The sequence below is a fragment of the Colobus angolensis genome, unplaced genomic scaffold, assembly GCF_000951035.1.
Source record: "Colobus angolensis palliatus isolate OR3802 unplaced genomic scaffold, Cang.pa_1.0 Scaffold34, whole genome shotgun sequence".
In the NCBI taxonomy this organism is placed as follows: domain Eukaryota; kingdom Metazoa; phylum Chordata; class Mammalia; order Primates; family Cercopithecidae; genus Colobus; species Colobus angolensis.
In genome coordinates this window covers 7,340,852-7,359,155 of record NW_012116710.1, presented here as the reverse complement: position 1 = coordinate 7,359,155, position 18,304 = coordinate 7,340,852, and the positions used below count along the sequence as shown (strand labels likewise).

Below are 18,304 nucleotides of genomic sequence, written 5' to 3'. Positions count from 1 at the left end.
AGACCAGTCTGGCCAACATGGTGAAACCCCGTCTCTACTAAAAATACAAAAATTAGCAGGGCATGGTGGTGTGCACCTGTGGACCCAGCTACTGGGGAGGCTGAGGCAGGAGAATCACTCGAATCCAGGAGGTAGAGGTTGCGGTGGGCCTAGATTGTGCCACTGTACTCCAACCTGGGCAACAGAGTGGGACTCGGTCTCAAAAAGCAAACAAACAAACAAACAAACAAAAAACAACAACAAAGGCTGGGCGCAGTGGCTCACGCCTGTAGTCCCAGCATTTTGAGAGTCCGAGGCGTGTGGGTCACCTGAGGTCAAGAGTTCGAGACCAGCCTGGCCAACATAGTGAAATCCCAACTCTACTAAAAATACAAAAAATTAGCCAGGCGTGGGGGCGGGCGCCTGTAATCCCAGCTACTCAGGAGAGTGAGGCATGAGAATCGCTTGAACCGGGGAAGTGGAGGTTGCAGTGTGCCAAGATAGTGCCAGACTCTGTCTCAAACAAACAAAAACCAACAAAGCAACTAAAGAGTCACAGACCCAGAGACGGCCAGAGTCAAATAGCAGATGCAGGAATATGCCAGGTGAGAGATGCCAGGGGTGGCCCGGCTGGGCTGTCCCTGCAGCTTGATCTGCCCACTCGCCCTCTTCTCCACCCGACAGGTGATTGACTTCGGCTCTGCCAGCATTTTCAGCGAGGTGCGCTACGTGAAGGAGCCATACATCCAGTCGCGCTTCTACCGGGCCCCCGAGATCCTGCTGGGGCTGCCCTTCTGCGAGAAGGTGGACGTGTGGTCCCTGGGCTGCGTCATGGCTGAGCTGCACCTGGGCTGGCCCCTCTACCCGGGCAACAACGAGTACGACCAGGTGCGCTACATCTGCGAAACCCAGGGCCTCCCCAAGGCACACCTGCTGCACGCCGCCCGCAAGGCCCACCGCTTCTTTAAGCGCAATCCCCATCCTGACGCCACCAACCCCTGGCAGCTCAAGTCCTCGGCTGACTACCTGGCCGAGACGAAGGTAAGGGAAAAGTTGGGTGAGGGCAGTGAGCGTGGGGGCTGTTACATGAAAAAAAATCGAGGATGGGCGACGTGGCTCACACCTGTAATTCTAGCACTTTGGGAGGCCGAGGCGAGCCGATCACCTGAGGTCAGGAGTTTGAGACCAGCCTGGCCAACATGGTGAAACTCTGTCTCTACTAAAAATACAAAAATTAGCTGGGCATCGTGGTGGATGCCTGTAATTCCAGCTGCTCGGGAGGCTGAGGCAGGAGAATCGCTTGAAGTTGGGAGGCAGAGGTTGCAGTGAGCCGAGATTGCGCCATTGCACTCTAGCCTGGGTGACAAGAGTGAAACTGTCTCAAAAAAAAAAAAAAAAAACTTTCTGAGTGAGACCTCAGGTGAGTCTAGAGGTTTGGGGCAGCAGCCAGTCTGCTACCTCTATGGGTTTGCCCCTCCAATCTGTGCAGCAAGAGCCTGGGACTACGAGTTTGAGGTCACAAGTCTTGATTTCACAGCAAGAAGGGTCTGGATGGGACCACAGGTGAGACTAAAAGTTGATGGCGGTTCCATAGCAGGGAAATAGTTCCATAAACTAGTGTAGCAAGAAGGGTCTGGGTCCCACCACCGGGAGGCCTGGGATCAAGCGTGGAGCTGTGGCAGTACGAGGGACCTGGATTTGATTCCAGGGAGGACTAGAGATTCCGCGCAGCCCCTCTGCTAGCTGCTGGTAGGGGCTGCACCCATGGTGCTGGGGGGGGCTGGAGGTCTGGGGCAAGGGGTGGAACTTGGACCAGTGAAAGCTTTGGGTTAGATTAGAGGGGCTCGGGTGTGACGGATCCAGGGTGGCCCTCCTAGCAGCCAGAGAGCTCCAAGGCAGATCATGGGCAGACCTGGAAGCTGGGGCTACATGTGGGTGCCACAGCAGGAGTGCTCAGGACCGTAGCCCTGCACAAGGGTTAACCCTGCTCCCTTCTCCATGCCCTGCCAGGTGTGCCCACTGGAGCGCCGCAAGTATATGCTCCAGTCCTTGGACCAGATCGAGACAGTGAATGGTGGCAGTGTGGCCAGTCGGCTGACCTTCCCCGACCGGGAGGCACTGGCAGAGCACGCCGACCTCAAGAGCATGGTGGAGCTGATCAAACGCATGCTGACCTGGGAATCACATGAACGCATCAGCCCCAGTGCTGCCCTGCGCCACCCCTTCGTATCCATGCAGCAGCTGCGCAATGCCCACGAGACCACCCATTACTACCGGCTCTCACTGCGCAGCTACCGCCTCTCGCTGCAGGTGGAGGGCAAGCCCCCCGCGCCCGTCGTGGCTGCAGAAGATGGGACCCCCTACTACCGTCTGGCTGAGGAGAAGGAGGCTGCGGGCATGGGCAGTGTGGCCAGCAGCAGCCCCTTCTTCCGAGAGGAGAAGGCACCAGGTATGCAAAGAGCCATCGACCAGCTGGACGACCTGAGTCTGCAGGAGGCTGGGCATGGGCTATGGGGTGAGACCTGCACCGATGTGGTCTCCGACATGATGGCCCCCCTCAAGGCAGCCATCACTGGCCACCACATGCCCGACTCGGGCCCCGAGCCCATCCTGGCCTTCTACAGCAGCCGCCTGGTGGGCCGTCACAAGGCCCGCAAGCCACCTGCGGGTTCCAAGTCCGACTCCAACTTCAGCAACCTCGTCAGGCTGAGCCAGGTCTCGCCTGAGGATGACAGGCCCTGCCGGGGCAGCAGCTGGGAGGAAGGAGAGCATCTCGGGGCCTCTGCTGAGCCACCGGCCGTCCTGCAGCGAGATGGGGATGGGCCCAACATTGACAACATGACCATGGAGGCTGAGGTGAGCCGGGTGCATTTAGGATACGATTAGGGTGTGAGGAGGCTCAGCACACACTCACCCACCTTAGGATAAGATTAGGATGTGAGGAGGCTCAGCACACTCAACCCACATTCAGTATATGATTAGGGTGTGAAGAGGCTCAGCACACTCAACCCACATTCAGTATATGATTAGGGTGTGAAGAGGCTCAGCACACTCAACCCACATGCAGGATATGATTAGGGTGTGAAGAGGCTCAGCACACACTCACCCATGCTCAGGTTACGAATGGGGTGTGAGGAGGCTCAGCACACACTTACCCACGTTCAGGATATGATTAGGGTGTGAGAAGGCTCAGTACACACCTAATACCGTCAAGATATGGTAAGGCTCAGCACATACTCAGCTATTTCCAGGCTGTGACAAAAACTCAGGGCACAGTAATCTACTTATGAGAAGTGATAAAGAGCCTGGGCAACATAGTGAGATCCCGTCTGTACCAAAAAATTAGAAATATTAGCTGGTTTTGGTGGCATGCATCTGTAGTCCTAGCTACTCAAGAGGTGGGAGGATCACTTGAGCCAGGGAGGTCGAGGCTGCAGTGAGCTGTCATCGCTTCACTGCAAAGAGGCGATAAAGGCCCAGCACTGGTAAGACCCTAGCACGTGCTCACCCTCATCAGGCGGAGGTGACAGAGGCTCAGCAGACACTAACACACTAACACTGCTTGGCTGATGCTCCTCTCCTCTTCCCCCACAGAGGCCAGACCCTGAGCTCTTCAACCCTAGCAGCTGTCCTGGAGAATGGCTGAGTGAGCCAGACTGGACCCTGGAGGGCGGCAGGGGCCCACGGGCTCAGGGGCTCCCACCCCGCCGCTCCCACCAGCATGGTCTGTCCCGGGGGGCCACCAGTTTCCTCCAGCATGTCACCGGGCACCACTGATGGTGATTCCTCCCCTGCCCATCACTGAGGGCTGCGCTAGCTGAGCTGGCATCCCCTCCCAACCTGAACTGCTCCTCAGAGCCATCTCCCGAACCCACAAATTATTCTTACAGAAAGATAGTTATCCGGAAATTTCCATTCCCCCTGTCTGCGGTGCGGTGCGTGCCTGCACACTTCGCTTAAACACAGCAGGACTTTGGAGTCTGGCCCATGCTCCTTGGCCAGAGGGACAGCAGGAGGGGGGGCTGCACCCTGCTGGCCCTGCGACCGCCCTCGGTCCTGCTGCCTCTATTTCAATATAGAACTGTTCAGCAGTCCTGCTTCAAGCCTGTTCTCACTGCCTGGGGTTTGGACTGGCCCTGGGGGGAATGGGGGCTCCAGGCTGGCGCCCAGTGACTTGCTCTGCGATGTTAGGCCCAGTTGACCACCGGCTTAGGCAGGAGCCTGGGCTGCTATCACACTAGGAGGGAAAAGCTGTGCTTGGTTGACTAACCCATGTCCTAAATACGCTATGTACTTGGCACATTGGGAATCCACCCTCGGAACATGCATGTGTTCAGTATGTGTTAATCAAGTTTGCCAGATGCTGGGGTCTCCTTATCTGCTGACCTGTCCTTCCTACATGTTTATGGGGTTGGCATGCACTCATCCACATTTGGGACATGCTGGGTGGAAATCCACTTGGCAGGCCTAAATTCACACTTGGTGCACGCTCCGGTGCTCAGCCATGCTTGTTCACCCTTGGGATGTAGCAATGGTTTGGTCTCTGCTGATCAATCTGGGAACATGCTTCTGTGCAGCACATACCCCATGCTGGCTACATGAGTGTGAAGTCCATGCCAGGCCACAGGGTGGCACGCTGCATGCTCAGCACAGGTCAGCCCATGTACGCTACATGTTAAGGGTTCAGCACATGCCAACCCACGCCAGCACATGTTGAGGGCTCAGTACATGCTAACCCACATTAGTCACACACTGAGGGCTCAGCACATGCCAGTGACATATCGAGGGCTCAGCACACAAAGATGTCCCCGAGGCCCATGCCAGCTGTCCCCTACCCCTGCACCCCATCTCACACCACTCAGTCAGGCACAGGCTGTACAGACAAGTTATTTACTTATTATAACCCTGGGCCCTTTTTGCCCTGGAAAGTGGGGGTGGGCCAGGGGGCCGGGCCCAGCATGCACCCCCACTTCTTTGGGGGCTGATGCCTCCCCCAGCTCTGCTGGGTCCTGGGGCCACAGCGTCAGGCCGGTGGGGGCAGAGGTAGAGGTGGGAGAGCAGGGGAGAGAGCCTGAGGAGCCACAATGGGGCAGACAGAAGCGGGGGCACGGGGACAGGGACCATGACCCAGAGCATCTGGGTCTGTGGGGGCCTAGCAGGCCTTGGCCTGTCCGCTGGACCGGGCCTCAGAGCAGGCGGCAGGCATTGCCCACGTTATCGGCTGAGGCGTCAAGGTCATGGCTATAAGGGGAGTCCCAGTCCCTCAGGAAAACGGCCTCCAGCTGGCTCCGTAGACTGCCCCTCCCGTTCTGCGTCACCAGCAGCGAGGTGCCCGCCGTCTCCGTGAAGTAGTTGCCCGACCAGTTGGAGGTTCCTAGAGAGGAATGGGTGGAGCGTAAGGGAGCCCTCGGGGCTGCCTGGGGTGTCTGAACCCCCTCTTGTTCAGTGCCCTGTGGTGCTCAGGACACTCACCGATGTAGGTGGCGCGTTCAGTCACCATGTACTTGTTGTGGTTGACACGGGCATACGGGATTCGAGCCTGGGCCTCATCCGCGGGGACCACAAAGAGCTTCTGAGTGGGAGGGGAGGATGGGAAGGAGTGTATGAGGCACTGGGAGTCGGGGGAACCCCGGGATCAGGGAGCGGGGCATGGAGCCAGATCTGTGGGACTCCACTGCTTCCCACAGAATCCCTGGGGGCCAGAACAGGGCCAGGTGGAGGGGGACTCTGAGAATGAAAGCTGAAAGGGAGGCCCCGGTGGTCTCATTTGCAAAACACTGTTCCCTACAGAATGGCTCCTGTTCATTCCTGAAGTCTTGTCTCAGATGCCCCCATTTCCAGAACATCTTCCTTGGCCCTTCTCGCTAGGGCAGGGGCTTCCTCTGGGTGTCCCCACCCTGGCCCTGACCCCTCTGCCTGGGCCTCCTCCATCCCAGCCCTGACCCCTCTGCCTGTGCCCCCCACCCCAGCCCCGACCCCTCTACCTGTGCCCCCCCACTCCAGCCCTCACCCTTCTGCCTGGGCCTCCTCCATCCTGGCCCTGACCCCTCTGCTTGTACCTCCCACTCTGGCCCTAACACCTCTCTCTGTGCCCCCCACCCTGGCCCCAACCCTTCTGCCTGTGCCTCCCCATCCCAGCCCTGACCCTTCTGCCTGTGCCCCCAAATCCCAGCCCTGACCCCTCTACCTGCCCACGTCCCCAGTCCCGGTCCCAACACCTCTCTCTGTATACCCCCATCCTGGCCCCAACCCCTCTGCCTGTGCCCCCAAATCCCAGCCCTGGCCCCTCTCCCTGTGCCCCCACCACCCTGGCCCCTCTCCCTGTGCCCCCACCACCCTGGCCCTGACCCGTGGTTTCCCCACTGTGACAGGGCTTACTCTGGGCTGTCCTTGTCAGTTGACAGATGAGCCCCATGAGGGCTGTGTCCCCAGGACTGCCCCACACAGGGGCCGAGGGGTGGTGCTTACCACCTGGATGTCGGAGTGGGTATGGTTGTCACGCAGGGCAGCCAGGGAGAGCAGGAAGGCCCGCATGGATGGCTCCGAGTGTCCCCAGCAGCTGACGAGCAGGCGTACTTTGACGCCACGCTCATAGGCGGCCCGTCGCAGCCCATCGTCAATGGCAGGCCAGAACCTGGGGACGAGTGTGTAGGAGGTGGGGCAGGATGCAGAGGGTGGCTGTGTCCACAGGCTTTGCCCTCAGCTTTGGGGAACCAAGCCTGGGCCCAGCGTTAGCTATTCAGAGGACGTCCTCATCACTGGCTCCCAGACCCCGTTCCTGCCTCCATAAATCCTACGGGATATTTCCTCTTTCTGGCTGTGGCTCCCATCCCTGCTCTCCAAAATACAGTCTTGTCATCCTCTTTTTTTCTTTCTTTTTTTTTTTTTTGAGATGGAATTTTGCTCTTGTTGCCCAGGCTGGAGTGCAATGGCGCGATCTCGGCTCACTGCAACCTCTGCCTCCCGGGTTCAAGTGATTCTCCTGCCTCAGCCTCCTGAGTAGCTAGGATTACAGGCATGCGCTACCACGCCCAGCTAATTTTGTATTTTTAGTAGAGACGGGGTTTCTCCATGTTTATCAAGCTGGTCTCGAACTCCCGACCTCAGGTGATCTGCTCGCCTTGGCCTCCCAAAGTGCTGGGATTATAGGCGTGAGTCACTGCACCCGGTCCATCCTTTTTCTTTCTGAGACAGGTTCTTGCTCTATCACCCAGGCTGGAGTGCAGTGGCACGATCATAGCTCAGTGCAGCCTCCAACTCCTGGGCTCAAATGATCCTCCTGTCTCAGTCTCCTGAGTAGCTGGGACTGCAGGTGAGTGCCACCGCGCTGGGCTAATCTTCAAATTTTTCTGTAGAGACGAGGTCTCATTATGTTGCCCAGGCTGGTCTCAAACTCCTAGTGATCCTCCCGCCTCGGCCTCCCAAAGTGTTGGGATTACAGGCATAAGCCACCATGCCTTGGACCCATTGTCTTATCTACTGCCCCTAGAATACCTTCTTTGAGCCCCACAAGCGCCATCATCCACCTGGACATTGCAGTGGGTATGGTTATCCTTCTTATCCCAGGATCACAAATCCCCAAGCTTGCTACTCTCAACCCAAATACTTTTAGCCCCCATTCCCCAACCCCTCATCCTGTTTCCAGCGCATGCCTCCTACCTCCCCAAATCCCACATCCTGCACCCCTGCCTCAGGCTTCCTGCCCTCAACCCCAACATTCTGAGCGCTCTTTTTGTTGTTTTTTTTTTTTGAGACAGAGTCTCGCTCTGTCGTCCTGGCTGGAGTGCCGTGGCGCGATCTCAACTCACTGCAACCTCCACCTCCCAGGTTCAAGCAATTCTCCTGCCTCAGCCTCCCTAGTAGTTGGGATTACAAGCACATGCCACCATGCCTGGCTAATTTTTGTATTTTTAGGAGAGATGGGATTTCACCATGTTAGCCAGGCTGCTCTTGAACTCCTGACCTCAAGTGATCCACCCACCTCGGCCCCTCAAAGTGTTGGGATTACAGGCGTGAGCCACCGGGCGCAGCCCTCTCATCCTTTTCTCTGTTTCCTCAAACCTCATCCTGAAACCTCATCCCTATCTCCTCCGTAATCTCTTTCTTCTGTCTCAAGTACCTAGATACCTTCTTCCCAGTCACCTCCTGGTGACTGTCTCTCCCTGTGGCTTCTCTTCCATCTGTCCCCTTGCCTGGAGCTCCCACCAGCTTTCTGGTCTCCATGATTCCCTCTCCTGTCTCCTGGCCCCCTGCAGTGGCTCCCTATCTCCATTCCCGGCAGTACCTGTGAGGGTGGGAGAACTCCAGAGTGGGCAGGTAGTTCATGACTGCGATGTAGATGAAACTCCGGGCACTGTCCACCACGTTGAGTAGAGCCTTCAGGTCTGGAGTGCGGCCACTTGGACACAGGGGTGGGGGCGCACTCTGAGGGCAAGGGGACAGTCAAGACACATGCCCTGCCAGGGGCATCGTCACAGTGGATCTCACATACGGACAGCTCACCCACAAGTCAGGTACTGTGGAGCTCAACGAATCCTCAGCCTCCATGAAGAGGAGGGTCAATCACCACATCCATTTCACAGGTGAGGAAACTGAAGCTCAGAGAGGGTAAGTGACTTACTTAAGGTCACACAGCGGATAAATGGAGCCAGGATTTGAACCCAGTCCCTGATCCAGTGGCAACCGCATCACCTGGGAATTTGTTAGAAATGCAAATTCTTGGGCCTCACTGCACATGGCCTACTGAATCAGAGTGCTGGGATGGGGCCCAGGAATCTGGGTTTTAACAAGCCCCCAGCTGATTCTGGGGCACGTTCAGGTTTGAGGACCTCTGCTCAAGTCTTTTTTTTTTTTTGAGATGGAGTCTTGCTCTGTCTCCCAGGCTGGAGTACAGTGGCATGATCTCATCTCATTGCAACCTCCACCTTCTGGGTTCAAGTGATTCTCCTGCCTCAGCCTCCCGAGTAGCTGGGATTACAGGTGCTCGCCACCCCTCCCGGCTAATTTTTGTATTTTTGGTAGAGATGGGGTTTCACCACGTCTCCCAGGCTGGTCTCCAACCCCTGAACTCAAGTGATCCATCCATCCCGGACTCCCAAAGTGCTAGGATTACAGGCATGAGCCACCACACCTGGCCCCCCGTCTCCCTTAATGCTCAACAGACAAGGAAACTGAGGCTCTAAACGGGGAAGTGGTAATGAGGAGAGCCGTGATCCCCTGTGGGAGGCCCCCGTAGTGAAAGACCCCAGTGAGTCATACCTCCCTGTGTCCACACCTTAGGGTCGTGCCTTCCACGATGACTCGACTTGGACAGGTGACTTGCTCAGGGGGACCTAGGGAGACCTGGGTTGCCTGCCTCCACTAGTGAAACTATCTAAGAGCTAGAAACATCAGTGCCTTGTCCAGAGTGATCAGCATCTGCCATGGGCGAGAGCTAGTGTCATCCAATAGAGCGTGTTGCAGTGATGCAAATGTCCAATATGGTGGCCACTTGCTACAGGTGCTACTGAGAATATGAAAGGTGGCTACTGCGTGCGGAACTGAATTTTGTCTTTTTTTAGAGACAGAGCAGCAGCCTCTTGCCCAGGCTGGAGTGCAGTGTTACAATCAGCTCACTGCAGCCTCGAACTCCAGGGCTCAAGTGATCCTCCTGTCTTAGCCTCCCCAGGCACTACAGCCGCACGCAACCACACCCGGCTAATTTTTGTTATTATGTTTTTGTAGAAACCGTGTCTCCCTAGTTCTTTGGTATCCTGTCTAGAGCAATAAATAATAAGACCAAAAAAAAAAAAAAATAGAAATGATGTCTCCCTATGTTGAACTCCTTGCCTTAAGTGATCCTCCCATCTTGGCCTTGGTCTCCCAAAGTGCTGGGATTACAGGGAGGGATGAGAAACCATGCCTTGAAAAAAAATTTTTTTTGAAACAGGCTGTCACCCAGGCTGGAGTACAGTGGTGTGATCATGGCTTACTGCAGCTTCGATTTCCTGGGCTCAAGAGATCCCCCTGCCTCAGCCTCCCGAGTAGCTGGGACTACATGCATGTACCACCCAATCCAGCTATTTTTTTTTTGTAAAGATAGAGTCTTGCTATGTTGGCCAGGCTGGTCTCAAACTCCTGGTCTCAAGTGATCCTGTCACCTCAACTTCCCAAAGTATTGGGGTTACAGGCATAAGCCACCCCACCTGACCTGAATTATTAATTGCATTTAATGAACTTAAACTGAAAGGGCCACCTGTGGCTATACTGAATGACACAGAGCACCAAAGGTTTGGTGTGCATGAACGCAGGGAACCTCTCCCAGCAGCACTAACAGGTTACCCGTTTTCTAACTGAAATAGAGGCAGAGGGATGTTGGGAACTACTCCAGGCCCCTGACCAAGCAGAATGAGCTGGGGTGAGAACTGATGGTCAGGATACGCCCTATCATCACCAGACAGGGACAGATGGAGGCTGAGTGACAGCATGGGGCTGGGACATGACAGGCCCCACTTGCCCCAGACTCACCGCCAGGTAGGCCAGAGCAGGGGTTCCATTGAGGCAGATCTCCATTGGTGTCTCTTGGTTATAGCGGGTGTCATAGAACCGGGGCCAAGTTGATGGGATGGAGCTGCCTGCCTGGCCCAGGAACCAGTAGGCCTCAAAGATCTTGGTCAGGTCTCGAGCCAGGCAGCTGCAGTTGTACATGACCACGCCCAGCTCCTTGACCTGTAGGAGGGCAGTGCTGAGCTCAGGAACAGCGGCCTGGTGCTCACAGATGACAGGGACACTCCCCAGTCTGGCCTCTGGCTATCCTCCTGTCCCTCAGTACCCCTCCACCCCAGCTCCAATAGCTAAAGTCCTAGCATGATTACCAACTTAAGTTTTGATGAAAATCAGTTATTCCGAAGCTCCAGGTTTCCTGAACGTTTGCAATCTGCTGTTGCTTCTACCCTCCACTGAGCTAGCTTCTACTCATTCGTACGTCTAGGCTGACACATGTCCTCCTTCAGGAAGCCTCCCGTGACTACCCAGCCTGTGTCAGGCACTCCTCCGGGCTCTCATAGTCCCTTGGGATTCCTTCCTCATTCTCTCTGGTGACAAACTGGTCTTCCCACTGGGCTGCGAGGACAGGTACCAGGGATGTCTCAGTCACAGCTGTATCTGCAGCATCTCCCTGCATAATTGCTGAGATTAAAGGTTAGGGGAGCTATCCGTTGAGGAAATGGATTCATGAGTTAATGTGTGTCTTATCTTCACCTCATTCCCCAAGCTGTTTTCTGTTCCCTATCTTGGGCTAATTCCTCCCTATCCTTCAGGGATCAGATTGGTTATACCTCCTTTGGGAAACCCTCCAATACCCCAGGTTGGGGTCTCTGAGCTTCTACGACCCTCTGTTCCCTCCATCCTGGCCCTGACCCTCTGCCTGTGTCTCCCCAACCCTGGCCCTGACCCCTCTGGGCTGTCACTGTTAGGTGACAGGCCAGTCTGCATTGGACTGGGAGTTCCATGAGGTCCATCTGTTACCACCATGTTCCCAACATTCCCCGGGACAGGGCTGGACTTAGAGCAGGCACACAGAGATGTACAATGAAGATCAAATGGGTGCACAGGTCCTTGAATGCCCTGTAGAGGGGCTGGTAGCTGCAACTGGGAATCAGAGGGAGCCCCAGGCTTCCAGGAGCAGGGAGAGGGCAGCAGAGGGCTCCATTTGGGGATTCTTCGTTTTTTAACAGGGTCTCACTGTGTCACTCAGGCTGGAGTGCGGTGGCATGAATACAACCCACTGTAGCCTCAAACTCCTGGGCTGAAGTGATCCTCCCAACTCAGCCTCCCAAGTAGCTGGGACCACAGGTGTGCGCCACCACACCTGGCTAATTGTTTTTTTTTTTTTGGTAGACATGGGGTCTCACTATGTTGCCCAGGCTGGTCTCCAACTCCTGGGCTCAAGCGATCCTCCCACCTTGGCCTCCTAAAGTGTTGGGATTACAGGTGTGAGCCACCGTGCATAACTTGAATTAGGGAGGCCTGGTAGGCAAGAAGGGAGCCATTGCAGAGAATGGGTGGAGACGACTCTGGATTGAGTGAGGGGTGCAGTCAGAGGCTGGGTGCCCTGTGGGGCAGGGATTGGCCTGGAAGGAAGGTAGACAGGGTGCAGGCAGACCTGGGTCAGTGAACGCCAGTCCATGTTGGCACTGCCCAGGTAGAAGTGGGTCTGGTCCACCACCCAGAACTTGGTATGCAGGACGCCATGGGTCAGCTTCTGCATGTCCACCATGCGGACCTGGGCACCTGTGACCAGCAGGGGCAGTGATCAGGGACCAGGCTGGGTACCCCCAGGCCCAGACCAGCCCCAGGTGGGCCCCAGCTCACCACTCTGCAGCAGGGCCTGCAGGTCCGTCTGCGGCTGGGGCCCATTGGGTTTGCTCACAGCGATGCGGACATTCACACCTTTTGGTGCCAGGGTCTGCAGCTGCCGGAGGACCTCCTCACCCTGCAGGGAGGGGAGAGCTTCTGAAGGGCTGGACCAGCCAGCTCTCCAACCCCACAAGGTAATGCCCAGTGGAGTTATTTTGAGACATGATTAGGAGTAAACAGGCTTTACATTAGCCTGTATAAAGACTTTACAGATTAAAATATTAAAAGACTTCCTTATCTGTTTTAAACATCTTTATCTGCTTTAATAATTAGTTGCCCTGTAATCCCCCCTCCAAGGCCTCCTGACCCTTCCTGCCCCCTCCTGCCCCTCCAGGGACTTTCTCAAAATTCAGCATCAAGGGCAGGGCCTCCAGCCATCTCCCAGGATGGTGGGGGCGGGGCTCAGGCAGGGGGTCCCGGAAGGTATCGGGTGAGGCACGATGATGCCAACAACAGCAATGATCAAGGATGCCCTGGAACCTACTGTGTGCCAGGCCCTGTTCTAGACCCCTTCTCAGTGAACTCACTGAATCCTCACAACCCGGTGAGGCTGGTTTAATTATAATCCCCATGGAGAACTCAGTAGTGGAGTGGGATTTTGTTTTTGTTTGTTTGTTTGTTGAGACAGGTCTTGCTATGTTGCCCAGGCTGATCTTCCATTCCTGGGCTCAAGCATTCCTCCTGCCTCAGTCTCCCAAGTAGCTGGTACCTCAGGAGTGTACCACATCCAGCTATGGAGCAGGATTTGAACCCAGACCATCTGCCTCCTACATCTGTGTTTTAAACCACTTCAGAGGGAGCCAGTAGGGAGTGAGAGCTCATACGGTTTTTTTTTTAACATAAAAACATTTTTTTTAGAGACAGGGTTTCACTATGTTGCCCAGGCTAGAGTGCAGTGGCACGATCATGGCTCACTGCAGCCTCTAATTCCTAGGCTCAAGCCATCCTCCTGCTTTAGCCTCCCAAGTAGCTGGGACCACAGGTGTGTACCACTATGCCTGGCTTTGATTTTCAACTTTTGTAATTATTATTATTACTTTTTCTTTTTTTTTCTTTTTTTTTGAGACAGGGTCTTGCTATGTTGCCTGGGCTGGAGTGTAGTGGCATGATCACAGCTCACTGCAGCCTCCAACTTCTGGGCTCGAGCCATCCGCCTTCCATCCCCTGAGTATCTGAGACTGCAGGTGCGCACAACACCCTGCTAATTTTTTTTTTTTTTTTTTTTTTTAGTAGAGACAGGGGTCTCATGTTGCTCAGGCTAGTCTCAAATTCTTGGGCTCAAGTGATCCTCCTGTCTAGGCCTCCCAGAGTGCTGGGATTACAGATGTGAGTCACCACACTTGGCCATAATTATTTTTTTTGCAGGCAGTTCTTAAGGAGCCTTGTAATTTTAGTTAAGTTTTAAGATAACTTCTCACAAAAAGAGGCAGTAGGGAGAAGAAAACAGAAGGAACAAATTCATGGTTTTTCAGTGGAAGAGGTTATCCATGTAGGCTGTTCCTTTTCAAATGGTGAAGCTTTTACGTTCTTAAGTTTGTCTGCAGACCATAGCAGGATATAGTAACAGGAGACAGAAAGGCTAACTCTGTGCTAGGCACTGGGCTAAAATTTGCTTGGATTAGTCCATTTCATCCTCACAAGAGCCCTAAGAAGCAGGTGCTATAAACTGACCCCATTTTACAGATAAACTGAAGCCGGAGAGAACAGGTGACCTGCCTGGGGTCACACAGCTGGAAGGTGGCCCCTGTCTTGATGCTGGGCTGTTAATTACTCCACTCTTCCATTTCTTTGTGTGACCGGGTCAGGGCAGCTTGTGGGTGAGTGACATCCGCCAGCCTAATAATCCCTTGTAACCAAACCCGCACCCTGACATTCAGAGGCCTACAGATGACCGTGACAAACGCCTCCAGTCCAGAGAACCATGTGAAGGCAGCTGCTTGCAAACACCTGTGTCCAATCCGCTGTGTGAGACATGCCCATCTGTCTCCTGGGCTGCAGGAGAAACCCCTTCATCCCCCACAGTCCCCGCTGCCTCCCACCCCCTGCCCCTGCTGCTGGCCAGGGCCAAGGTTGCAGGTACCTGCTGGGCAGAGGGCTCCTGCGTGTGCGTGTCATTGTTGGTGAGGGTCCAGTAGAAGGAGGCGATGTCCAGGCTGCTGTGCGCACCGGCGAGCAGGCCCAGCCAGGCCTGGCTGGTGGAAGGGTTCCCCGTGGAGGCATTGGGGAAGTCCAGGCCCTCAGGAATGCTTTCCACCAGCACTGCTCTGGGGGGGTGGGGGATGCTGTCAGCCATAGGGTGCTGAAGAGCAACGGCTGGGAGGTGAGTGCTCAGCTGTCCGTCCATGGGTGTGTTGGACAGACTATATATTTTTTTTAGAGACAGAGTCTCGCCTTGTCCCCCAGGCTAGAAGTGCAGTGGCGCGATCTCGGCTCACTGCAGCCTCGAACCCCTGGGCTCAAGCGATCCTCCCGCCTCAACCTCTTGAGTAGCTGGGACTACAGGTGTGCGCCAGTACGCCTGGCTACTTTTTTTAATTTTAGTAGAGATGGAGCCTATGTTGCCCAGGCTGGTCTGGAACTCCTGGGCTCAAACAATCCTACAGCCTCAGCCCCCCAAAGTGTCACAATTACAGGCGTGAGCCACCAAGCCCGGCTAAACTGTATTTGAGTTTTTATTTTCTCTTAAAATTTTTTTAAAAAACTGTGTGTATTTGAATGTGTGCCTGGACTCATGATCCTCTGAGTGTCTGTCTAGAGGTGTGGAAGGTCGTGTATTTAGATGTGTGTGTGTGTGTGTGTGTCCACAGATGTGGGTGGAAGATGCTGTGTCTGTTCACGGGCGGATAGAAGATGACGCTGTGGCTGCCATAGAAACTATGTGTGTGGAGGAGGAGGGGGCGGGCGAGCACTTGGGAGCCTGCAACCTCCTCAGTTGTCGCAAGCGCTGGGTAGGGCTGAGTGCAGGCCCTGCTTAGTGTGTGCTTAAGTGTCCCTGGTCTGGCAGGCCCCTCCCCCCACCACCTGCAGCGCCCCCCACTTACTCGCAAGGGTCATAGCAGGGGGCTGGGCGCTGGTTGGGTCCAAAGAGATGCAAGTCGCCGTATTCCCATAGAAACAGCTGAGTCATCAGGGCTCCGAAGCCCACAACCGCCAGAATGAGGACCAGCAGGACCCAGCGGGCTTTCTGTGGGGAGGAGGACGTAGTCAGCCAGCCCGAGGGGGCAGCCCGGCCTGAGACAGGGCGAGGGTGGCGGAGGGCTCCTACCTTTTCCGCAGCCTTCCACGCCTCAATCTCATTCATGGGCAGCTCGCTGGCAGGCTCCTCTGCAGGCACCTTCAGCTGGGGATGGGGACAACAGCAGGCGTGACAGGTGGCTCTTCAGAACCCCCACCCCCACTTCACCCAGCTCTACCCTGCTGAGTCCCCCAATCCACCTACCTCCTGGTACATCAGTTTAGGCTTCATCTTCCCTCAAGGCTGGGGGATACGCAGAGCCCAGGTGAGAAGGTGGGTGTGTCAGGGTCTCCAAACTGGCAGAACAAAAGTGGGCACTGTGTGGGGTGCTCTACGCTTTCGAGGGACAGACATCACAGAAGGGTGATTAGTCTTGGGGCTATTCATAATCATGGGGGCCACTGGCATACTGCCCACCACCCCAAAAAGAGGAAGCTGGTCACTGGTCAGCAGGATTTCGAAATCCCTCAAAATCCAAAGGCTCTGCTGCCTGCTCATCACTCTGCAGTGCCCACCCTGCCCCCATCAGCACCCACGCAGGTCCCCTCTAGCAGCCCCCTTCTCCCTCCTCCAACCTCTAGACACTACCAGAAAGACAGCGCTGGATGAGGTCAGCGGAGCCCCAGGTCTTTGTGCCTGGCTTTTCTCAGCCCTGGGACTACACAGCGGGTATATTCTAGGTGGCTCCTCCGCCCTCACTCAGGTACCCCCACACCACACAGCTCAGCCGGGGATCATCGGGGCCTCCCTGCCACCCATCCCCACAGCCAGCCTCCCCCCACCTACCCCTGAGGGGCCTCGGTCTCGCTCTCAGGCGTCTGCTGCTACCTCCGCGGGGCCCCAGCTTCTGCCCGGACAGGCTGAACAGGGGTGGGAGGAGGAGGGGGCGGGGCCTGTGGGAGCTCCGCCCACTGCAGCGGGGAGTCTGCGCAGTGCGCGCCTCAGGCTGGGCTCACTGCAGCGAGAAGGGGGGCTCGGCTGCCCAGACACGGCCGCTCCAACCTGGCCGGGTTGAGGGGTAGTACATGGCTGGTGGATGGGTTTTGCTACATTCCACCCTAGAGTTCCTGTGTGGGGCAGGGAGGCCACTGGCAGAGAACAAAAGGAACCTCACGTCTTTTCTTGTCTACAAACCTTGTGAATTTGTGTACCATGGACATGCATTACCTAGTCAAAAATAAATACATAAATGAAATTAATAAAACGCTTATAAAATGAAATGGAAAGGTCAAGGTTGAATAATAGAATGAAGAAATGTAGCTATAAAGTCAACAGAAGACAGTTCACGGCATGAGATGGGAAGAAAGGGGGAGAGGAGATGGTGAATTTTCTGTTGGAGTCTACTTGGATTTCGGTATTTGATTTTTTAAAAAAAGCCAGCTGATATTTTGATAGGGATTTAAAAAAAATTTATTTTCCGATCCACCCCATCCCATGTCTCCCAAGAGGGATTCAAGGCCCCGGCTGGACAAACACACTGGAGACCCCTTTCCTGTCTCATCCCTTATCTCCTAATTGAGAGAGGGTGGCACCTCTCTCAATGAGACAGGGACACTGTCTTCCCTCAAGCTCCCCCAAACACATATGGCAGGAAGTCAAGAGATAACTGCAGAAAAGGAGTTTTACTAAGAGAAGCAACAGGGCAGAAGTGGTTGTCTTCAAGGGAGTGCGATTTTGGGGTAGGTCAAGATTGCTTTTTATGGTAAGCCTATTTTCTTTTCTTTCCTTTTTTTTTTTTAGTGTCAGAGTTCTGTTCCCTAGGCTGGAGTGCAGCAGCACGATCATAGCTCACTGCGGCCTCAACTTCCCAGGCTCAAGCAATCCTCCTGCCTCGGCCTCCCAAGTAGCTGGGACTACAGGCACGTGCCACCATGCCCAGCTAATTTTTTTTTTTTTGGAGACGGAGTCTCGCTCTGTCTCTCCCACCCTGGAGTGCAGTGGCGCGATCTCAGCTCACTGCAAGCTCCGTCTCCCGGGTTCATGCCATTCTCCTGCCTCAGCCCCCGCGAGTAGCTGGGACAACAGGCGCCCACCACCATGCCCGTCTAATTTTTAAAAAATTTTTTTAGTAGAGACGGGGTTTCACCGTGTTAGCCAGGATGGTCTCCATCTTCTGACCTCGTGATCCGCCCCTCTCGGCCTCCCAAAGTGCTGGGATTACAGGCGTACGCCACCGCGCCAGGCCGCAGCTAATTTAAAAAATTTTTTTTTTGTAGAGACAGGGTCTTGCTTATTGCCCAGGCTGGACTCCTGGACTCAAGTGATCCTCCTACCTTGGCTTCCCAAAGTTCTGAGATACAGGCATGAGCCACCACACCTGGCCCCTATTTTCTTTTTTCTGAGACAGAATTTCGCTCTTTCACCCAGGCTGGAGTGCAGTGGCGCAATCATGGCTCACTGCAACCTCTGCCTTCCGGTTTCAAGCGATTCTCCAACCTCAGCGTCCTGAGTAGCTGGGATTACAGGCATCTGCCACTGCAACCAGCTAATTTTTGTATGTCTAGTAGAGACAGGGTTTCACCATGTTGGCCAGGCTGGTCTGGAAATCCTGACCTCGTGATCCACCTGCCTTGGCCTCCTAAAGTGCTGGGATTACAGGCGTGAGCCACCATGCCTGGCTTATTTTCTTTTTTAAAATTGTGAAACATAAGCTATTTTCAGAGAAGTATAGAAAATATCTCGGTGTAGGTTGGC

At 55.0% G+C, this 18,304-nt stretch overlaps 2 protein-coding genes across 5 annotated transcripts in view; one reads left to right on the top strand and one right to left on the bottom strand.

Annotated features, from left to right (window-relative positions):
* Positions 1-4,070, top strand: part of HIPK4 (homeodomain interacting protein kinase 4) — a 19,684-nt gene extending 15,614 nt beyond the window's left edge. The window contains exons 2-4 of the mRNA XM_011952475.1: positions 664-1,020; positions 1,990-2,835; positions 3,574-4,070. Of these exons, the coding sequence (XP_011807865.1) occupies positions 664-1,020; positions 1,990-2,835; positions 3,574-3,756 (1,386 nt within the window). The 3' untranslated portion in view covers positions 3,757-4,070. The remainder of the gene's footprint in view (positions 1-663; positions 1,021-1,989; positions 2,836-3,573) is intronic.
* A 783-nt stretch (positions 4,071-4,853) lies between these two features.
* The window catches only part of PLD3 (phospholipase D family, member 3), a 32,128-nt gene continuing 18,677 nt past the window's right edge, over positions 4,854-18,304 (bottom strand). For 2 of the 4 annotated variants that reach the window (XM_011952467.1, XM_011952469.1), the window contains exons 2-13: positions 16,397-16,612; positions 15,815-15,906; positions 15,641-15,715; positions 15,417-15,559; positions 14,456-14,639; positions 12,331-12,451; positions 12,122-12,249; positions 10,486-10,686; positions 8,264-8,403; positions 6,448-6,613; positions 5,452-5,551; positions 4,854-5,353 (exon numbers count right to left, since the gene is read on the bottom strand). In XM_011952467.1, the coding sequence (XP_011807857.1) occupies positions 5,166-5,353; positions 5,452-5,551; positions 6,448-6,613; positions 8,264-8,403; positions 10,486-10,686; positions 12,122-12,249; positions 12,331-12,451; positions 14,456-14,639; positions 15,417-15,559; positions 15,641-15,715; positions 15,815-15,841 (1,473 nt within the window). In that variant the 5' untranslated portion in view covers positions 15,842-15,906; positions 16,397-16,612 and the 3' untranslated portion in view covers positions 4,854-5,165. Of the gene's footprint in view, positions 5,354-5,451; positions 5,552-6,447; positions 6,614-8,263; positions 8,404-10,485; positions 10,687-12,121; positions 12,250-12,330; positions 12,452-14,455; positions 14,640-15,416; positions 15,560-15,640; positions 15,716-15,814; positions 15,942-16,396; positions 16,613-16,744; positions 16,778-18,304 lie in introns of all 4 variants that reach the window. The other 2 variants (XM_011952470.1, XM_011952471.1) reach the window with 2 other exon arrangements.